Below are 13,938 nucleotides of genomic sequence, written 5' to 3'. Positions count from 1 at the left end.
AAATAAAACACTTGATATTTTCATCCCAGCTTAAATCCTTTGATTGAGAGTCGGTTATTTTGAAAGACAGTTAGCTCCAATACATTGTCTAGGCAAAGGGAGCACACATCAATGTATTTGACCTAACTGTCAATCATAAAAATGTATTCTGAATCCACAGAGAGTCAGAGGAAGATGTTTAAGTTATTTCCTACACACTTCTTCTCAGTTGCTATTACTGACTTCTCTAGACATTTTGTAACACAGAAAAGTTTTTCAGTCATGTTGCCAATCTTCTTAGTCACACTACCTTAGATAAGAAAGGGTTATCATTGATAATATCTGAGCACGTTTTAGTGAAATGGAAGAACACAAAGATGATCCAGTTATATTCAGTGCTGAATAAATTAGCTGTTGGTATCAGTGGCGTAATCATATGTTACTGGGCGCAACAGCAAATTATGTTAGCTCCCAACATACAGTATCTAGAGGTTGTCCTGTATTACCAGTATATATTTAAAATGCTCATTAATTAGAGCCTCATGGGGCCGCCTATACCACCTCGGCCCCCTGCAGCCACATTTTAAAAAGTCACATACCTTTAGTTTTCGTCTTATTCCATAATAAAGACCTATACCAACAATTATTACACACAGTACGGAAACTGCAATTATTGCGGTCAGTTTCCGAGAATCTTCTTTTGGTCCTGAAATTACAAAAAATAATATATTCATCATAACAGAATAGTGAAAAATGTTCATTTCCCCTCCCTGTCTTATTGTTTTTGCTTCATTTGTTTGACATTATCATTTGTCTGATCCTTTTGTAATGCGCCATGGATAGATATATACATGTGACCCTGTCCAGCATAGCAGGCTCCAAGCTGGATCTAATTTGATTATCAAGTGTTAAAGTGCAGGCAGTGATTATGATCTCTGTGGCACTTTTGGAAATTTATGACGTATGTTCTCTTATACAGGTATGGGATCTGTTATCCAGAATGCTTGGAACCTGGGGTTTTCCAGATTAGGGTTTTTTCCTATTGTTTGGATCCCCATACTTAAGGCTACTAAAAACATTTAAACATTAAATAAACCCAATTAGGATTGTCTGGCCACCAGTTTGCACAACTTAGTTACCAGTAAGTATTGTACTAGAAAGTTCCAAATTATGGGAAGGCTATGTCCTATAGATTCCATTTTTATCAAATAATCACAATTTTAAAAACAATATTTACTTTTTTCTCTGTAATAATAAAACAGCAGCTTATACTTGATACTAAGCTGGGGAAATATTATTAATCAGTCAGGGTGACCCAGATCCGCTTATGGTTATAAGATAAGTTTGGGGGAATGTGATAAAATGTATTTACAGAAAAAGACTTCAATCACTAAATTATGAAAAAATGCCAAAGAAGTCATTAAGCAAATTAATTGTTTTTAATGCCGCAATTCGCAATTTTGGCAACAACCAGGTGTTTTTTCTGTGTTTTGTTGCCTGTTGGGAGAGTGATTTCTCACAGGAGACAAAGCTTCTTATGTCATTACCCTAACACTCAGGGGGGTTATTTACTAAAATCAGAATATATCTCATATTTTATTTAAAAAAAAGCACAACCGAACTCCCATGCCCGATTTTAGCTTATTTATTAATTAAAAAACGTGATATAATCACAGATATACTCAATAACATCGAGGGAAACCTGAATCCCTTGAATTTTTTTGTCTTTTTTCCCGAACTGCTTGACATTTTTTGGGCTCTTTTCACGAATCGCTGGAATTTTTCGAGTTTTTGGCTGAAAACCCCAAAAAAAGTTGGATTTTCGGGCTTAACCCAGCACAGACCACAAAATTGAGATAGGTGCATCTCCCATTGACTTATACAGGACCTCAATAGGTCTTTTATGGCTGATTTTCAGATTCCGGCTTTTAGCAGCATCAGGGAAAAATGTGAGCTTTCTAGTGAAAAAAACATTTATTTGTTTTTGAGATTTTAACATTCAGATTGTAATAAATAACCCCCAAAGAGTAATGTGAGCTGATTAGGGCATTGAATATTGCACATACACACCGGGGATGGATATGATGTGTAATCCTCTGCCCTGTAAGTAGTGATGAGCGAATTTATTCAACAGGCGCAAATTCGCGGTGAATTCCTGCCATTCGCCGCCGCCGAATAAATTCACAAAACCTCGGCGAAAATTCGCTGACGTAAAAAAAACAATGGATTTCACCAAAAACGGACGCCGGCCTCAAAAAAACAGACAGATGTTTCGAAAAATTTTCGGCGTTTCGAATTTTTACCCTGACATACACTACAGTACCTGATGATTATTTCTTATTTATTTAGACTCAGTATTCTTACGGTGTGTTAGTGTTGTCATTCGCCCTGCCCTGCCCCATACAAACCTTTTACTTGTGCCTCTGTTTGTATCTCTTGTTGTATCTCTTCCTCTATCTCTGTTTGTATTTCTGGCTGTATCCTTGATCGTGTCTCTTTTTGTAGCTTAGGTCGTATCTCTGTTTGTATCTCTGTTCGTATCTCTGGTTGTATCCCTTTTTCTATCTCTGTTTGTATATCTGGCTGTATCCCTGGTTGTATCTTTGGAAGAATCTCTGTTTGTACCTCTGTTTGTATCTCAGGTTGTATCTCTTCTTCTATCTCTGTTTGTATATCTGGCTGTATCTCTGTTTGTATCTTTGGATGTATCTCTTTTTGTATCCCTGGTCGTATCTCTGGTCGTATCTCTGGTCGTATCTCTGGATGTCTCTCAGCAAGTGACTTTAAAAGGACTGACACACTGTTTCTGTGAACAGGATTTTGTACCAAGCAAATAAATTCTGCCTCTGGTGCCATATTCTTTACTAATAAACTGATTGTGCTGCCATTGGCATATAGTATGTCAGTGCCATTATCTCTATAGATCCAACTGTAAGACAACTTTGTTGAGTTTGATGGGACAGAACAATGAAGATTAGAGACATCAGTAAAAATATCATATGTCACTTCTATCACTGGTGTTGGTATAAGTTCTGAAATTACAAGCAAATCATATTTTAAAATACTTTCATTATAAAATGCTTATATATAAAAAATAATAGTAATTCTCATAGTTGTTTTGCCAACTGCCCTCCTTAGTCATTGCTGGTTTCTTTAGAGCATTAGAGGGACAGGGCCTATTTGGAGATATCCAATCCAATGGATGACAAGGGCTCCTCTTTAAACGTAATTGTCCAGAACAGAGAGCATCAAGTTTAGGTATAAAACTCATTTATTGACATATGGTGCAGAATGTTAGGGTACCTAGTACATTTTCCCCCTTATGTAATAAAAAGCACTACTTTTACCAAGGAGCAGTACCCCATAGCAACAAATAGGAAGTTTGTTTTTAAACAGGTAACTAGTAAGTGCTACCTGTTGATTGGTTGATATGGGTTACTAGACCCCTAGGTACTTCTAAGTGAAAATCACAGAGTGGTCTAATTCCTGCGTCTTTCTTCTTTGCACCAGGCGCACATGCACAGTAGAGAGAAAAGTTGAAGTTTAAGCAAAAAGACAACTTTATCATTCTACTGGCCGGGGGCCATTGAAAAACAAAGAAATGGCAGAAGATTGTTCCATAGTGCTCCCTGTGTACCTGGGGCCAATGCAGTTTAATGCTAACAGGAACACAGGCCTGGGGTATCAGGTAAGAGATTATAATCACTGGAAGGTGCCTAACATTTGGCATGCCCCAGTAATTTAACCTTTCTTTCTCCTTTAAACGAGTAAACTGTTGCATATACGTATAAATCATCAAATCATGAATGCTTCCCTCCATATCTTCTTCACTAATCAATCAACCTCTGTAGCATACAGACTCTATAAAAGGATATACTGAATCCAGAAATCAATTCGTAATTTGGCCATATCCAAGAAAGTTTGGCAGGGATTAACCAAGGATTAGCATATATGACTTTAACCCCCATATGTAATAAAAGGCGATAAGTTTGCCCAGGAGCAGTAACCAATAGCAACCAATAAGATGGTTGCTTTTAAACAGGTGACCAGTAAATGCTATCTTCTGATTGCCCAGGATTCTGTTCCGGTGCAAACATAGTGCCCTTTATTACATAAACACCTAAATCCCTGGATAACTGAATGCAATCGTTTCTTTTAAAACAAAAATTCTTACATTTTAATATGCAAATTAAGGTTTACGATTCAGACAAATATTTTTGTAGGAGTTGCAATATCACAATGGCCATCACATAAAGCAATTTTTTGCTATGCATTAATTATCTTTTTCCTACTGATAAAAAGTCTCTGGCTGCTCAGGTCACCTTTGGTATCCCTACATCAGATACTACAAAAACCTAATTGTTCTCTAGCCTCCTTCACTGTGTAGCCCATTTCAACTGAAACTGATTACAAATGACACCTGAGAGTGATGTCATGCCATGTTTTCTACTAGCTATACCAAGCTTCTCATGGAAAAAAGGAAAAGCCAATATATTTTGTTCACAGAAGCTCTTGGTGACCACGTGGTCCTCTATGTGCATTATATGCTACAACCCATGGTCAAAATATTATTGTCTTTCGTAAAAGATTCCCCACATCAGCCTGACTGTAGCATTTTTGTGCTTCAGTAGATGGAGGAGTCCATTTATAATTTCAAAACTGTCTTTTAAACACTGTATCTAAAGTCTAGGCTATGAGTCTACTGACCTAATAGTTTATGTAATTTCCTGTGCAATACATTCAGTTCCTCCATACAAGTCTGTCTGCTCTGAGCTGCAAGAATACTCACACCCTTGTGCACATGATATGCGCATAAACAGACTTACCGAACACAACTAGAATATAAGAGAAGTCTCTCTTTCTTCCATTAACATGAATGTGTGCAGTGAAGATGCCACTATCCTCCATTCTCAGCTCTCTGACCCTTAATGCGGTTCCATAATTCGATTTTTCAAGGCGGTTATGGAAATAATGTTTATTTACCCTGCTAAACTTGTGGTTCCTGAACTCAGCCAGGACTATTTTTTTCCCTTTGTCATGAAACATCCATGAGATTCTTTCAATGGGTTCTGCCAGATTAAGATAGGTTGGCAGGGTGATAGTCTCCCCTACAAGGCCAATCACCTGTAGAATGATGTCTCCTCTTCCTACAAACACACAAAAGTAAGAAATGATCAGCACTGACAGTCATAAATTTGAATTTAAAAACATTGCATGTACATACAGACACACTCACTTACCAAATACATTGAGAACATAACTAATATCTGTAGTGCTTCCATTAACAGTAATATGAGCAGTGAAGACTCCACTATCCTCCATTCTCAGTTTTTTGATCCGTAATACAGTTTCGCTGTTAGATCCATCCAGACGGTTGATGAAATAGTTGTTATTCACTCTGATAAACTTCTGATCTCTATATTCAGCCAGAGGTATTTTTTCTCCATTGTCATCATACATCCATGAGATTCTTGATGGTAGATTCAAAGGACACTGCAGTGTGACAGTCTCCCCTACACGACCAATTACCTGAATCTCTGTTCCTGCTGCAAACATATAGAAGTTGGGAAAGATCAACATTGAGTCTTGCCTTCTCATTTAAAGGGTTGATCTTTGGATGGGGAAGAGAGGGCATTGTCATGGCTCCCTGGTTCCTTGGTTTTGAAATATTTTTGGTGAAAACTGCACTCCCTGGGGCAACTGAACACCCTAAAATACCTTTCTGTTGCGGTATATTGAAATGGATGGGGTAAAACACTTCAGTTATTTAATTGTGTGAAAATGCAGAATACATATTAAGCTATTGAAGTTTTTTGTCTTCTTGTGGTAATGAGGAGAGTAATTTCCCACAGGTGGCACTGCTCCTTGTGTCATTACCCTAACACAATGAGTAATGTGACATTATTAGAGCTGATTGGGGCATGGAATATTGCACACACTCTCTGAGGATTAGATATGAGGCATAATATTTTACAATATAACAACTCTTTCTTGTTCTACAGTAACTAAAATGAGTTCAGAATCTTAATTAGTGTTGTTTTATGCCACATTTCACATCTGTCTCTCCACATAGCCCTTAAAGTACTGATTAATTGTTCCTGTAATATATTATTGACATTCTTGATCATGGGACATTTATATACGTAGTATTCTAACAGTTTATTAGTTTTGTGGTACCCCCCCAACAAACCTTTTATCTGTGTTTCTCTTTGCATCTCTTGACGTATCCCTGTTTGTATCCTTGGTCGTATCTCTTTTTGTGTCCTTGGTTGTATTTCTGTTTGTATCCTGGGTTGTATCTCTGTTTGCATTCCTGTTCCTATCTCTGCTTGAACACCTGGTTGCATCTCTGTTTGTATATCTGGTTGTATCTCTGTTTGAATCCCTGGTTGTATCTTTGGTGGCATTTCTGTTTGTATCTTAAGTTGTATCTCTGATTGTATATCTCTTTGTTTATCTGGTTGAATCTCTGTTTGAATCCCTGGTTGTATCTTTGGTGGCTTTTCGGTTTCAGCCTTAGGTCGTATCTCTGTTTTTATCTCGGGTCGTATCTCTGTTTGTATCCCTGGTCGTATTTCCGTTTGTATCTTTGGTCCTATCTCTGTTAGCATCTCTGGTTGTATCTCTGTTTGAATCCCTGGTTGTATCTCTGTTTTAATCCCTGGTTGTATCTCTGTTTGAATCCCTGGTTGTATCTCTGTTTGTATCTTTGGTAGCATTTCTGTCTTGATCTTAGGTTGTATTTCTGTTTGTATCTCTGTTTGTATTCTTGGTCGTACCTCTGTTTGTATCCCTGTTTGTAAGTCTGTTTGTATCTCAGGGTGTATCTCTGTTTGTATCTTTGGTGGCATCTTTGTTTGTATCGCTGGTTGTATCTCTGTTTGTATGATTGGTGGCATCTCTGTTTGCATCCCTGGTCGTATAACTGTATGTATCGTTGCTGGCATATCAGTTTGTATCTCAGGTCGCATCTCTGTTTGTATCCCTGGTCGTATCTCTGTTTGTATCTCTGGCCGTATCTCTGTTTGTATCCTTGCTGGTTGCATCTTCAGATTTATCTCTGGTTCTATCTCTTTTTGTATCTCTGTTCGCCTCCCACCATGTGACTTTAAAAGAACTGACACATTGCTCATGTACGCTGGATTTTGTACCAAGCAGATAAATTCTGCCCCTGATGTCATATTCTTCAGTGATACACTGGTGGTGCTGCCATTTGCATATAGTACATCGGTACCATTGTCTCTGTAGATCCAACTATATGAGAGCTTTGTTGAGTTTGATGGGACAGAACAATGAAGATGACGGACATGAATGGAAATGTCATCAGATGTCACGTCTATCACTGGCGTTGGTATAGGTTCTGCAAGTAAAAACAGGTCACAGAATTTTTCTATATCAATAGTTCATTGCCCACAATGAGTACTTCTTGGACATTGCTGGTTGCTTGAGATGAATAGTGGGCCTATTCGGGCATAGCCAATCCAATTGTGAGCAGAGCTCCTCTATTAATGGAATTGTGCAGAACACAGGGTATCAAGTTTAGTGATATGGTCCAAAAAAATCAATCATTGACATATAGTATAGTGCAGGATGCTAAACTACCTACAGTATTTACACGTTGTGTTTGAACCTGGATTATCTTATCTCATTTATTCAGATAAAATGCCCCATTAAAATTCAGATAAATTCTAAAGTTATTTTCCTGCAGATATAGCCATCAATCCCCTTAAGAATTGATAGGCCTTGCTGCAATATTTTTCTTCAAAGGCTGAATTCTCCAAACTGCTGCTTAGAGCAAATGGAAAACCTGCACACTTTTTGAAACTGTTATTCATAAAGCTCCTTATAACATGGGCATGGTGTCAATGTGTATGCTCAGCAAACTCCATGAAGCCCTGTCATTAACACCTGCCTTACCCACAATTCGTGAATTGGTACTGAAAATTACAATATTTGTTCACACACTTAGAAGGAATATGCCACAGAAACCTGTATGCTACTAAACAGCTTGCCTACCATTGTGCTAGAATTGCTGAATTATGTGTAGGGAGCCAGTTCCAAGCTTGGCTGGGTACTTGGTAGCCAGGCACTTGTCTTTCAACTTATTTATACTGTATAAACTATAATAAAGTTTCTGAAGCAAACAGGTCAGATTTACCAGTGCAGGGTTACAGTATATAATATATTAATTACTTTAAAACAGTTTCATTCTTTGGTGTTACTGTTCTTTTAATTGAGGAGGATTGGGTATTTTTAAGGGTAACAAGCTGTGTAACTCTAGGCAGTGTCATTCTGTAACTACTGCAGCAAAGTGCCGTCTTGCATAAAAAATGCCGTTAACGCAAGGGAAGAAAACATCATTTAAAAGGCTTCAACTTGAGTAGGGATGTAGCGAACTGTTCGCCGGCGAACTAGTTCGCGCGAACTTCGACTGTTCGTGTCCGCCGCTGTTCGCCAATAGGCGTTCGCGTCAAAATCGTTCGACCATTCGACCATTCGATCGGTAAAATCGAACGATTTTCGTTCGATTCGAACGAAAATCGTTCGATCGAACGATTAAAATCCTTCGATCGTTCGAATCGAACGATTTTCGGATGTTCGAAGTTCGCATTCGCATTTTTTGCCGGTGTTCGCGAACGGCGTTCGCGAACACATACTCGGCGGTTCGCTACATCCCTAAACTTGAGTATGCAGTGCATTTTTGGGCTCCAGACTTTAAGAAGCATATTAATGAGCTGGAGAGAATGCAGAGACTAAGTGCAACTAGACTAGAAAAACTGGGAGGGTAGACTGTCAATGTTGGGGTTGTTTTCTCTGGAGAAAAGTCATCTGTGAGGAGACATTATTACTCTTTACAAGTACATTAGAGGGATCTTAGATCTTAGAGGCCATTCCCTTAGATTAGAGAAGCAGATCTTTAATTTGAAGTAGTGTAGGTGCTTTTTCACAGTGAGAACAGTGAGTTTGTGGAATGCCCTGCCTGGTTATTTTATGATGGCTGATTCTATTAATACATTAAATGGTTGATGATTTATTGAACAACAATAATAATATAGGCTATTGTTATACTTAAATATACAGATATTGGCAATGGCAAATATAATTTATATATGTGAGTGTATAGATAGGTCAGTATGAGCGTTTGTATATATATGCACTGGGGTTCATTTGGAGGGACTTCAATCTTTTTTCAACCATACTTAACTATGCAACTCAATTTGTAACTGCACCACAAAGTGGTAATTTGCAGAAGAAAAGCCTTGTTTGTTATTTGATATATTCTGAGACCATTATAACTGTCAATTACTTCTATAGCAGGTTCCCCTTACCTACACCAACCTTGAAATGAGATACTGGGCCGACTACTACATTTTGCTCACAAGTCCTCTATAAATGCTTCAATGGCAACCTCAAAAGTAGTAGTAGTTAGCAAAATCCCTTTAACACTTTCTTCAGTGCATGTAAGAATTGGAAATCCTACTTTTCAGCCTGGGTGTTATAGTAACATACCCAAAAATGTCTTATTTTTACCTGAACCCCAAAATACGCAGTGATCATAATGATCCTCCTAGAAGACCTACAGTAGCAAGTACATCTAGACTTACAGCTAATTTACAGTATATGCTACTACATTAGATGATGGATTTATTTTATAGTTTATAGTTTTAAAAACTGTAGCTAACACATTGCATCACAAAATTTCCATCAACTAAATGCATGTTGGTCTGTTTTGACTATAATACTGGTTTTCCAACTAATGGTTTGTGTCATTCTCTGTGTAACAATAAATTCAGTTCCTCCATACAAGTCTGTCTTCTCTGATATGTAACAACTCTCACTCCCTCATGTACATACACATACGCACAAACACACACTTACTTACCGAACACAGCGAGAATATAAGAAATGTCGTTCTTTTTTCCATTAATATGAATATGTGCAGTGAAGATGCCACTATCCTCCATTCTCAGCTCTCTGATCTGTAATGCAGTTCCATGATTAGTTTTTTCAAGGCGGTTGTTGAAATAATTCTTATTCCCTCTGATAAACTTGTGGTGTCTGAATTCAGCCAGGTGTATTTTTTTCCCTTTGTCATGAAATATCCATGTGATTCTTTCAATGGAAGTTGCCAGATTCAGAGAGGTTGGCAGAGTGACAGTCTCTCCTAAACGACCAGTTACCTGTACAATGATGTCTCCTCTTCCTACAAACACAGAGATGCAGGGAATGATCAGCACTGACACTCACAGAGAGAGTATTTGTCTTGGGTCCCTGGACACATTATTATTATAAGTTGCATTCAAAACTTTGCAAGGGCTGCACCCCTCCTCTTGAATTCTCTCCCACAGTCTGTCCGACCTTCTCCCAACCTTTCTGTTTTCAAAAGATCTCTTAAAACACACTCATTTAGAGAAGCCTACCCTCACTCTGTTTAGCTACCAAACACAATACCATGTGCTATATCTCTCACCTGCTTATTTTTGATTTTGCCCACTGCCTCACCTTGTGTCTCATTCCCTTCCCCTTTTGATTGTAAGCTCTTTTGCACAGGGCCCTCCTCACCTTTTGTATCAGCCCTCATTGTTATGTATGTAATTCTGTATGTTCTATGTATGTAATTCATGTTATTTCTTTGTATAAACACATTCATTTTACAGATCTGCGAAATATGTTGTAGCTCTAAAAATAAATGGTAATTATAAATAAATAATAAAGTCAAATAAACGTAAAATGTATTCTTAGTATGGTAGTATAATATAAAGAGTGATGTGTGTGAGTGATTTGTGAAAATTTGTGGTTTTCTGAAATGTTTCTCCTCTGTCCAAAAAATCATAATGCTTTTTGTTTGTTTGTTTGCATCATCAGCCCTTCATCACCAGCAGATTTGCAAATTCTTTCTGAGGCTGGATTGTTATTGTTTTATCACTAACTTTCTTTTCAGACCTTCTCCTGTTCATCTTCCAAACTTCCACCAACAGTCTGGTTGCTAATGTAAGTTGGGCCTTAGCAACCAGATACGATGGAGAATCACAAAAACACAAAAAAAATTCACTAATTCAAAAACCACAGACAAAAATAAAGAGTGAGTGCAAATTGTCTTAACATACCAATGTCCACCAACAATTACAAAAAAAAATTAAAGATATTTGCTTATGCATCTTACCAAAAATTAATTGTTTCTCCTCATAAATGGGACTCTTGTATGAGCTGCTTTTCGCATTCACCAAACAGGGTGAGCTATTTAACACAGTTATTGTATTATTTCACAAATCTCGCCAAAAACTTGCATTTAAATTGTAATAAGTTGCCCCCTAACCGTAGAGCTACAGTCTGTTAGTGTTTAGAAACATTCAATTATAAATTATATTTAATATGCTGATTAACAATGAATTCAGTTCCTCCATACAAGTCTAGGTGATCTGACCAGCAATAACTCTCACACCCTTGTGCACTTACACATACACACACTTACTTACCCAACACAGTGAGAATATAACTAATGTCTATAACACTTCCATTGACAGTAATGTGAGCAGTGAAGACTCCACTATCTTCCATTTTCACCTCTTTGATCCGCAATCCGGATCCACTGTTAGATCCTTCCAGGCGGTTCATGAAGTAGTTGTTATTCCCTCTGATAAACTTCTTGTGTCTGTATTCAGCCAGGAGTACTTTGTCCCCATTGTCATCATACATCCATGAGATTCTTGTTGGTAGATTCAGAGGGCACTGCAGTGTGACAGTCTCCCCTGCACGGCCAATCACCTGAATGTCTCCTCCTGCTACAAACACAAAGAATTAGGGAATAATCAGTACTGACTCCCACCTTCCTATTTGAAGGGTTCATCTTCGGGTTGGGCAGTGAGGGCATTTGCTATCAGAGTCCTAGTCTTTGGATTGGAATTTATTTTTGGTGAAAGAATAAAGGGCATATTGTTACAACAAACTATTAACTAATTAAAAAAAATAGAGAATAAAATAAAAGCCAGGGCCATATTGTCCCATCATATCTATATCTAAGTTATATTTAAAGGTAATTTGCAATTTACATTAATTATTTGATTTTTCAGTTTCAGAGCCAGGGTCGAACTGGGCCGGTGGGATACCAGAAAAAAAACAAGCCCTAGCCTGTATGGGCCTGCTAACCCCACATTTTAACTTTGTTGTGTCTCACCACATGGCTCTAAACAGACTGATGTACTGTAATATGATATTCATGACATTATTGGAACATGCAATATTGCATATATTCTCTCAGGCTGGAATACAATGTACATTCTGCTTCCTTGTAAAAATACACTTACAAACACTACAGTAGTGTTCAAAATCAATCCTAATGACTTATTATTTATTTAAACTCAGTATTTTAACAGTTTGTTAGTGCTGTGATTGCTCCACCCCCCATACAAACCTTTAATCTTTGCCTTTGTTTGTATGTTTGGCTTTATGTCTGTTTGTATCTCTGTTCGTATGTCTGGTTGTAGCTCCGTTTGTATCCATGGTCGAATCTCTTTTTGTATCTTTGGTTGTATCTCTGTTTTTATATTTGGTCGTAGCTCTGTTTGTATGTCTGTTTGTATCTCTGGTTGTAGCTTTGTTCGTATCTCGGGTCGTATCTCTGCTTTTATCTTTGGTTGTAGCTCTGTTTGTATCTCTGTTTGTACCTCTGTTCGTATCCCTGAATGTAGCTCTGTTTGCATCTCTGGTTGTATCTCTCTTTGTAACCCTGTTTTTATCTTTGATCGAATCTCTGTTTGAATCTCTGATCGTATTTCTGTATGTATCCCTGGTGGTATCTCTGTTTGTACCTTTGGTTGTATCTCTGTTTGTATCTCTTTCTGTACCTCTGTTTGTCTCCCACCAAGTGACTTTAAAAGTACTGACACAATGTTCCTGTGAGCAGGATTTTGTACCAAGCAGAAAAATTCTGCCCCTAATGACATGTTCCTTAGTGATATACTGATGGTGCTGCCATTTGCATATAGTATGTCAGTGCCATTATCTCTGTAGACCCAACTGTAAGACAGCATTGTTGAGTTTGATGGGACAGAACAATGAAGATGGCAGAGATCAGTGGAATTCTCAGCAAAAGTCACTTCTATCACTGGTGTTGGTATTGATTCTGTAATTATAAACAGATCATATTTTTAAATAGATTTATTATATGATATGTTTATTATCAATAATAATATTCATTTTATTAGTTCTTTGTCCACAGTAAAAACACAGTGTACAAATGTAATCTTCCTTTCCTAGATGAACTTCATATCAGTTCTTAACGTACTGACATGGAGGTTGTCTAGGAAAAATGCCCCACTCAACTTCAATAAATATAGGCATTATCCCCGGTATGTGCACAGTTACTAAGCGGTGCTCTAGCACTTTTCTATGAAAGCAGAGTGCTTCTACAGTGCAAGAATAAAATGAAAAATTGCACATGTGAACATTTTGCTGCTTATTACTTGTGTATAGCGGCAATGTGTACACAATTGCACCATTTGCTCACATAATAAATATAAATATGACACCACAATTTGCATTACATTACAATTAATTTTTTGGGCAAAATTTATTTTTAAGTTTGGCTGGGTAATTGGTGGCCAAGCACTAGTCTCCTCAACTTTGTACCCATACCAAATTAGTACAATTTCTGTTCTTAAAGGAGAAGGAAAGGCTAAAATTAAGTAAGCTTTATCAGAAAGGTCTATATAAATACACCAGTAAACCCTCAAAGTAATGCTGCTCTGAGTCCTCTGTCAAAAGAAACAGCACATTTCTTTGCTTTTATTGTGTACTCATGGGCTTCTGTATCACACTTCCTGTTTTCAGCTTAAACCTCCAGGGCACGGCCTTGAGCATGCTCAGTTTGCTCCTCTCCCCCTCCCTCCTCCCATCCCTACTGTAATCTGAGCTCAGAGCTGTTAGTAAGCAGGGAGAGACTCAGGCAGGAAGTGATGT

General features: G+C 37.7%; 3 protein-coding genes across 7 annotated transcripts in view; all 3 read right to left on the bottom strand.

Moving 5' to 3' along the window:
- The window catches only part of LOC108699114, a 39,796-nt gene extending 33,242 nt beyond the window's left edge, over positions 1–6,554 (bottom strand). For all 5 annotated transcript variants that reach the window (XM_041573525.1, XM_018230973.2, XM_041573524.1 and 2 more), the window contains exons 1-5: positions 6,170–6,554; positions 5,220–5,525; positions 4,806–5,126; positions 2,388–3,011; positions 579–685 (exon numbers count right to left, since the gene is read on the bottom strand). In XM_041573525.1, the coding sequence (XP_041429459.1) occupies positions 579–685; positions 2,388–3,011; positions 4,806–5,126; positions 5,220–5,525; positions 6,170–6,386 (1,575 nt within the window). In that variant the 5' untranslated portion in view covers positions 6,387–6,554. The remainder of the gene's footprint in view (positions 1–578; positions 686–2,387; positions 3,012–4,805; positions 5,127–5,219; positions 5,526–6,169) is intronic.
- XB5762037.L (uncharacterized XB5762037 L homeolog) overlaps positions 1–13,938 on the bottom strand; it is a gene marked incomplete at its 5' end in the record, with an annotated part of 583,381 nt that overhangs the window by 416,745 nt on the left and 152,698 nt on the right.
- Positions 6,584–13,087, bottom strand: LOC121397341. The gene is made up of 5 exons (XM_041573977.1): positions 12,392–13,087; positions 11,457–11,762; positions 9,863–10,183; positions 6,759–7,339; positions 6,584–6,676 (listed from the first exon to the last, which is right to left on the bottom strand). The coding sequence occupies exons 1-5, from the start codon at positions 13,008–13,010 to the stop codon at positions 6,584–6,586; spliced, it is 1,920 nt and encodes a 639-aa protein (XP_041429911.1). The 5' UTR covers positions 13,011–13,087.

Source organism: Xenopus laevis, chromosome 8L (assembly GCF_017654675.1).
Source record: "Xenopus laevis strain J_2021 chromosome 8L, Xenopus_laevis_v10.1, whole genome shotgun sequence".
Classification (NCBI taxonomy): domain Eukaryota; kingdom Metazoa; phylum Chordata; class Amphibia; order Anura; family Pipidae; genus Xenopus; species Xenopus laevis.
The sequence above is the reverse complement of the archived record's forward strand: the minus strand, read 5'-3'. Positions and strand labels throughout refer to the sequence as shown.